This window comes from Clarias gariepinus, chromosome 5 (genome assembly GCF_024256425.1).
Source record: "Clarias gariepinus isolate MV-2021 ecotype Netherlands chromosome 5, CGAR_prim_01v2, whole genome shotgun sequence".
Taxonomy (NCBI): Eukaryota; Metazoa; Chordata; class Actinopteri; order Siluriformes; family Clariidae; genus Clarias; species Clarias gariepinus.
Genome location: NC_071104.1, coordinates 6,831,385 through 6,840,000, shown reverse-complemented (window position 1 = coordinate 6,840,000; position 8,616 = coordinate 6,831,385). Strand labels below are relative to the sequence as shown.

The window sequence follows — 8,616 nt, the reverse complement described above, 5'->3', positions numbered from 1 at the left end:
CTGAGGACGGCCCCATGTGGTCTGCTCGGGATGGACGTGAGGACCATGAAAATGACCTTACACTCTGCTGATGCGGGCAGTTTCTCTGTGATGGCATGAGACTGCAGTCGCTCTATAGTTTTAGAACTGAAATCCACACAAACTGTTTTTTACCCAAAGTCTCCATCAGTTAAACTGGACACCATATTAACTTGATCTCCTGTTATACTGAACCTCCAGCCTCCTAACACACGGTATGGGTGCAGATCAATCCCTGCTATCCGTTATCACCCAGATGAGGATGGGTTCCCTGTTGAGTCCGGTTCCTCTTAAGGTTTCCATCTCAGGGAGCTTTTTCTCCCCTCTGCACCGTCGTTCATCAGGGACGATCTGATCATTATAGTCAGAGTATAATATATACACAGAGTGCATTTCCTAATTAATTTCCAGAATTTGTTAGATTCTTTAAACCTGCTTTGCGACAATGTCTGTAGAAACGTTTGTAAAGTTGTTTTATGTACTGTGGAGTGAGTATGTACACACACACACACACACACACCAGTAGGGAGCTGACCATAAAGCCATAAAACACTCAATATTATTATATTTTAGGGAGGGAAGTCACCAGGGATCACCCAATACCATATTATCGCAATACCCGATAATATATCGATATGATTTGTATTGCGATATCACGATTTTATAAATATCACAATACAATATTACTTTTTTTTTTTTTTTTTTTACAATTCTGAACATTTTTTTTCCTACCGCACAGGATGCTGTGCCGCCTCCCAATGTTTGAATAATTTAGCGCACCTAGCCACCAACATCTTAACACCTCAAATGCAAACATCACTCACTCACTCATCACTCTATACCGCTTTATCCTGTATTCAGGGTCACGGGGACCTGGAGTCTATCCCAGGAGGCTTAGGGCACAAGGCGGGGTACACCCTGGACAGGGTGCCAATACATCACAGGGCACACACACACACACACACACACACTACGGGTAATTTGGGAACGCCAGTTAGCCTAACCTACATGTCTTTGGACTGTGGGAGGAGTACCCGGAGCATGGGGAGAACATGCAAACTCTATGCACACAGAGACGGGAACCGAGCCTGGCTGGGAATCAAACCCGCACCCTGGAGGTGCACGGCGACACAATTTTCATTGCCACTGTGGCGGGACATGGATTGCCACACGAAAAAATCACAAAATGTACCTGAATCGATCTATTATGTATTTATAGAAATTTAAATCCATATCCTGGTTCTGTAAAGCTGCCTTGAGGAAGTCCATTATAAAACAAATCGAAGAGAATAAAAGCATTATTATTACTATTATTTCACAGAAGAGGTTTAAAAATGTTCCAAATCTAGCTTGAATGCGGAAATGAACCACAACCGGAGAGATGGCTGTGTGTGTGTGTGTGTGTGAGAGAGAGAGAGAGAGAGAGAGAGAGAGAGCATGCTGGTTTGTCTCTTTATAGGCGTTAGAGGATTTTTCTAAAAGCAAAAAGCTTTGATTTGACACTTTTGACTATTTTATAATCCTGTTTGTTAGTGGTTTTACGGCAGCCTGGCTACACCGGTAGTTATGGTGGTTTGCGTTTTTGTGCAATAAATAATAACCCTAACACACACACACACAGAGACACACAGAGACATTAGCGCCAATAATACCAACCCTGAAGCCTACAGGACGTTAGCATAATTATAAAGCTTTTACATTATGGGAATTATATTGTTTCAGCATTAAACATTGCTGGATAATGACTTTATGATGTGTATGTTCTGTGTGTGTGTGTGTGTGTGTGTGTGGCTGAACAATCTAATCCCTGAAAGACATTAGTATGACTATTGACTCCGTAAAAGCCATGAAATTGTTATTTATCATCTTTAACAGGTTCATCTCTCTGTTATTATTATTATTATTATTATTATTTTTCTGCGTATTTGTCTGTTTATTATATTTCGCTCCATGCGTTTGACTTGCTGCGGCCCGAACGCGCCCCTCAGAGGCCCGGGCGAGTCACTGCGTCCTCTTTATTACGTCTTTATCTGCTGCTGCGCCTCAGATCATCACTCTGACGCTGACCCTAATGACTCTGTAATGACACTGAGTGAACGTCTGCCTTCTCCTTCTGTGTGTTACAGAGGCTGGATCTGGATCTGGGGATGAAGGTAGGGCTGCTTATATGAGAACACACACACACACACACACACACACACTCACTCACTCACATACACACACACACATATCTATTAATCTTTAAAATGGAATGCACAGTTCATTTTCTTTCTCTTTTTCTTTCTCTAATACACACACACACACACACACACACACACACACACACAGGGGCTCTTTCCATCATTACTTACCTTTATGCATACACACACACGCTACAAAAATGTGTCACTACTTTTTTTTATTGAAATTAGATACAATTCTTTTATATATATGTGTGTGTAAGTATATGACACACACACACACACACACACACACACACACACACACACACACTGGCACACGGTGTTGTTTTTGTTCATTTTAACCTTATGCATACATTACAGTGTCTCACAGTTTTTTAGACACACATTCACACACACACACACACACACACACACACACACACACATACCATATTGTTTTTGTTCATTTTATGCATACATCACATTGTCTTGAAGCTCATCTCAGTCACACACACACACACACACACACACACATTTGTTTGGTATCTTAAGGAAGCTTCTAAAAGCACAAGTAATTCATTGCCTTGTACATTCTTGTTCATTACACTGTTCCCCTAACATCCACACACACACACACACACACACACACACACACACACACACACACACACACACACACACACACACACCCCACTGTCCCCACCCAGCCGAGTGACTGACAGCACGTTGTAAGGAGCCCCGCATGGATACGAGGCTCGTCTGAATTGTCTCCCTCCCTCCCTTTCACTCTGTCCTTCTTCCGTCGCCTCATTCCGTCCGCCGGGACGCCGACGCCTTTCAGGAGCGCCAAGATATTACCGCTCCATTGGTTCGGAAGAATGAGGCTGCACGTCTCCTTTCAGGATTTCTTTCTCTTCCTTATCTTCTTTCTGCTTCCTTTTTTTGTCCTTAGTGATCCTAATAATAATAATAATAGTAATCATAATAATCATAATAATAATAATAATGATTTATATTTATTTGCATATTTTTATTTAGCAGTCTTTATTTTTCAAAACTAAAGACTGCTGTAGAGTAGACAGAGAGAAAAGTACAGCAGGAGTCCAGGGCGGATCAGTGAAGGACGAGAAGGGGCGATGACACCGGGGGAAGAGATGAGACAGACGAGATGAGACACAGTTTAGTTTTTAGGCTTTTTTCTTCTTCTTCTGCATGGTTTCAAACTTGCTTCTTAATAAAAACCTACGACCTGAATGGATTCGGATCTCTTGCCCAGGAATTATTTAGGACAGGTTTATTCAACTGCTTTAAATTGGTTAAAAAAATTTATATTCAGAAATATTTTGTGCAGCGTTATACATTATTATATTGTACAGTACGAAAACGATCATTGTACGTTGTGCAACTGTAGCATAAACCACTTGAGGTTAAAAAAAATTATATAAATAAATAAATAAATCTGCCACCAAGTTTATTCTTAATACCTTTATAATAACTTTTTCCTATCACTTTATTTACATATTTATTTATATTCCCATAGTAATACCGCTTTCTTGGTTCTGATCTTAAGCTTACTGTTACATCATTCCCCATTTTTTCGCTAATAAGCCATTTTATAGGGACTCCTGCAAAAGGAGACGATTTGCTCGGGTAATGTTGACACAGTACACTCCCAGGACGGCGAAATTTCGTAGCAATAGCCAGCATAACTGTGTTACTAGTTGCCATCTTATTAAATCTCTCTCAGAACTGCTCTGATACACAGCTACGACCGTTCCTGTATAAGCGGAAATCATGCTTAACTATGAATACTTTTTCCTCCGTCTACTAGGACCACGTGTGTTTGGAGCAAAAATTTTACTAATAAAAAGTTCAGAGTGCGTCACTTGCAGGATTATAAAGAAACCGAGACATTTTATCTCGGCAAATGCCTCCAAAGTCTCAAAACTTGACAACTTGACAGCGAGCTGGTGAGCACGTGCGGCTCCTAACGAGTGCATGCAGGGCTTCTGATGCACGTGATTTTCAAGTAATTTACACCATTTTCGGACTGGTGTGAGCGCGTGTAATGAGTGGGTTTGAGACTAATTCGCTCACAGAGTTTGGAGAAAAAAGGCAGATAGGAAGCTTTTAACAAGTGCGATTTTGGATAATGTAACACCAAAAACACGTTTCTGTTACGCCACTCGGAAACTGAAAACCAGTCCAATTCTGGTCTCTGGCTGATCGACCCATTTGCCTCGATTATAAACGTCAAAATATTCTTTAAAAAAGCGATGTTTGAGTCGAGACGTGAATCACCGCAGGAAAAAAAAATTGTGATTCATAACTGAATCAATTTCTCCCCTCTCTAGATTTCATACATTTCCCATGGATGGAGGCTGTCGCACTTTCAGTTTTCAGCCAGACGTGTTTCGACCAGATATTGGATGGCCTGTTTAGTGGTTTACAAACAAAATGTATTCTGTAAATGAAAAGGAGCTAAAAAGAAAAAAGCTGTTATCACATGACTTTACTCTACCCATTAGCCTTGTGGTGGAGAACTCCAAATTGGTCAACTGGGGAGATTTCCAGACAGCCCACAAATGATAACAGATTTGTCAATTAGAGCAATCTGCCCCACATTATTTCTGTCTAGAATGCACTGGTAACTTTTGAGTTCACGCTACAAATGTCTTACGTTGTCCCAGACCACCCCTTCAGGCGGACACATCGGGACCCAGTTCACTCCTGCACTTGTCCTACACTGTCTCCTTACAGTCGGATCGCACATACAGTACTACACACATGAATATAGACGGTGACTTTACTTTACACTCGTGGTGTGCGAAACTGTATTTAATACACACAGCATTCTCTTAAGTTTTAAGAGCGGCAGTTGTGTCGAAATATAAGCCTTTTTGATGAGAGAGATCAAAGGAGAACGATTAGATTGTAACTTAAAGAAGCACTCTTTACGTCCGCGGTGAGCTGAAAAGCATCTCGGGACAATCAACACACCAAGCGCTGATGCGGATGGATCTACAAACTTTTCTTCCTTTATACCAAATTTTTAGGAAGTTAAAAAGATGTAGAGCAGGTTCAAAAATGTCTTAAAAACCTTTAAAGGATATAAAATTTTTTTTTTACTTTGTTCAGCCCAGTTTAAAATCTCATCTGAAGAGATCTGAGTACTGATTAGAAACAGAGCTGAAATTATAAATATATATATATATATGTAAAAACACCCACTGGAGATTCTGTACTCGATAATATTAGAATTTTAAATTTGATAATTCACTAAAAACTGACATGCTGCTTTGTCTAGGAAGCGTGTATTACACAAGTCAATTATTATTTCAAGATCACACACATTCAATCTTTCGAACATATTTTTATTTAAGCAATATCACACGAGTGCGGTCACATTGAATATGAGCTCGGCTGGAATTTGGCCAGAGGCACCAAGCTGCAGGCTGAGTTTTCATCTTTATTTGATGAGCTTTCATATTTTAAGTCAAGAGTTATGTTGCAGAAAATGATCCTTTAACACATCTGACGATGACGATGATGATGTCGCTAACTACTGTACTAACTGCTCGAAATTAGGAGTGGGAGTTTACTTTACGGGCACAGACTAGCTAAGTGATGCAAACTGTAAAAGGTACTTGTGTCATTCACGGGTCACAACTTCCCATCACTGCTCAAAACTTCCCTTCTACTCAACATCTTGATTTCGCAAGGTTCAGTTTTCATAGTGTACACACCATTTTTCTTTTAGATTAAACCTTGATAAGTCGTGTGTTTGTGTTGATGATTTTTGTCTGTCGTTTTTGTGTCTTCTGCATACTCTGTGTATACACGGTAAACTATTGCGTTAATTGGTAACCACGCCCACCTCGAGGGGAAAAAAGCACTGAAAAACAAAAAAAAAAAGGCTAGATGCTGTGATATAATCTGGCACGTAACTGCTCGTAAGTACCGTAAAAGTTTCATTAAATTCTGTCTAGACAGTTCTGCGTGATGCTGTGATGAAATCTGGCTGGACAGACATACAGACATACAGACAGACAGAACAAATTCTGAAACTGGTTTCTTGTCCTCCAAAACGTAAAAAAGATATCATACAAAGACAAAACCATTCTCTTATTTATATAGATAGATACAAGCATTCTGGGAAACGCTGCTCGTCCAATCAGATTAGCCTAACGGAGGTGTCTGATGTATCAGATGGCGTATGAGTGGCGTCTCTGGGTGGTTGCTTCATTTAGCATGTGTACTAAAGTTTGCTGTTGTGTTTAGTAGGTCAGCTGCTGAACATTCAATCAGGTTTAATTTGGGTTGGGAAATAGATGTTTCCTCGCATTGACAGACAAGATGGAGCTGCGAGACAAATTGAGGATAACGAAGCGGGGGAGAGGAGAAAAATGTACAGCGAGACAAAAAGAGAAACGATAAGCCTGGACGAGCGTCAATAAACTGGGCGGGAAGGAGAAAGAGAGAGCGAGAGAGACAGCTGGGGGGAAGTCGATAAGGAGAACGATAGCGGCAGAGGCGCGGGGAGAGATGCAGGATGATAAAAGGGAGGGAGGTGAAGGTAGGAAGCGGAGAGAAAGAGAATTAAGAAAGCACCGCGGCAGTGTGGCGTGATAACAATCAAATGTATTTTAATGGTCGGAGATAAATCTTGCGGGAAGCCGCGGAAGCCTATTGAGCACTTTACAGAAAAGCACACACAGATCACCGAGGCCCCCTCAGGGATTTCCAACACTCACACACATCCGTCTGTTGGACTGCCGGGCCAAAAGTGCATGCTGGGTAACCGTAGCCCGTAGCGCAGCGTCCGGATTTAGAAGCTACATTTAAAGTAGCGGTGTGATGTGTACGTACTGTGATAAGGAAATCTGAAGCGGGTGCAGCGGTTACAAGGACGATATTTATCCAATTATAATCATTCCAATTAGAGACTCCGGATTTACTGTTTACACGGGCGCCGATCTGATAAGACGTGTGTTTACAGTACATACTCAGAGCAGTAAATCAGAACCGAACTTTTTTGACCTGTGAAAAGTGAGTTCTTTAGTATAAAGAAATATAACAGATAAAAAAGATGATGAAAAAGAAGAAGACGAATTAACTTTTTTTTTCTTTTGAATTCAATTAATTCAGTATACTGTAGGACGATGACTAAGACAGCTAAGATGGTGTCATGGGAGAAATATCTGTACTTCTGCTGTCCTTTGTAATTAAAGCAGCGGACGCAGAAGCATACACATACTGCTGAGGGTCCCTCCTAAAAACTCATGGTGCATTCATACTGTACATAATAAATATAAGCACTAGTTTCCTATATATGGAAATGTATTATTTTATATATTGCATTATATTTTACAATATATTGGCATATATTTTTTCCGTAAGAGGAGTGTTAACACGTATAATATTCTTAATTTATGGTCTACACGACCCCTCTTATTTCCATTGAGTGTCCCTTCAGATAGGACTGGATCATGAGGCGTGTGCATGATGCATTTTTATTTGGGCTGTTTTTCTGATTATTACAGGAATATTTGAGTCCGTGTAAACACAGCTAGTCATACCATCAGGATGTGGAGATCAAAGAAAGAAGACTATAGTTTCACAACATGGATAACCCCAACCGTTACTGCAATGCATCATGGGCTTTAGGGGGTGTGCTGTGGTATCTGGCACCAGGCCATTAGAAAAGGGATAATTTGTGTTCTGTGGATCCGACTTGTTGGTCCCATGAGAGCTCAATCATATTAGGAACTGAGGAGTTTGGAACCTGAGTCAGCAGTCTGACCCTGCTGGGCTCCATATGTGGCAAACTGTGGGTGATGAACTGGCTGTTCTGGTGCTTTTCAATCGAGGCCAGATTAGACTTTTTTTTTAGCTTTTCTGTAGGATCGGACAGGACAGGCAGGCCTTTCAGGTCACCACGGACAGGCATGGGTAAGCCTTGGGTGCCCGTGATCCTTTCACCAGTTTACTGGTATAATCAATAATAATTGCTTACTTAATAATCAATGTTTATATGTACTTGTTCCTCTTCTTACACTATATGGATAAAAATATTTGTCCGAACCTGTTAATTATTGAACTCAGATGTTTCAATCTATCAGGCCCTTTATCCCCTGTGAAGGACAATCTTAATGCTTCAGCATACCAAGGCATCTTGGACAATGCTTTACTTCCGACTTTGTGGCAACAGTTTGGGGAAGACCCTTGTCTATTTCAACATGACTCCGCCCAAGTGCACAAAGCAAGCACTGTAAAGACAGGGTTTGATGAGTTCCGTGTGGAAGAACTCGACCGGCCCTAACACTGAGCCCTGACCTCAACCCCGACCAGCACTTTTGGGATGAACTGGATCGGAGATTATGAGCCAGGCCTTCTCGTCCAACATCAGTGCCTGACCTCATATATGCTGTACAGA

At 41.0% G+C, this 8,616-nt stretch overlaps 1 protein-coding gene across 2 annotated transcripts in view; it reads left to right on the top strand.

Annotated features, from left to right (window-relative positions):
• The window catches only part of tmeff2a (transmembrane protein with EGF-like and two follistatin-like domains 2a), a 115,472-nt gene that overhangs the window by 61,023 nt on the left and 45,833 nt on the right, over nt 1–8,616 (top strand). For both annotated transcript variants that reach the window (XM_053496824.1, XM_053496823.1), the window contains exon 4: nt 2,145–2,171. In XM_053496824.1, the coding sequence (XP_053352799.1) occupies nt 2,145–2,171 (27 nt within the window). The remainder of the gene's footprint in view (nt 1–2,144; nt 2,172–8,616) is intronic.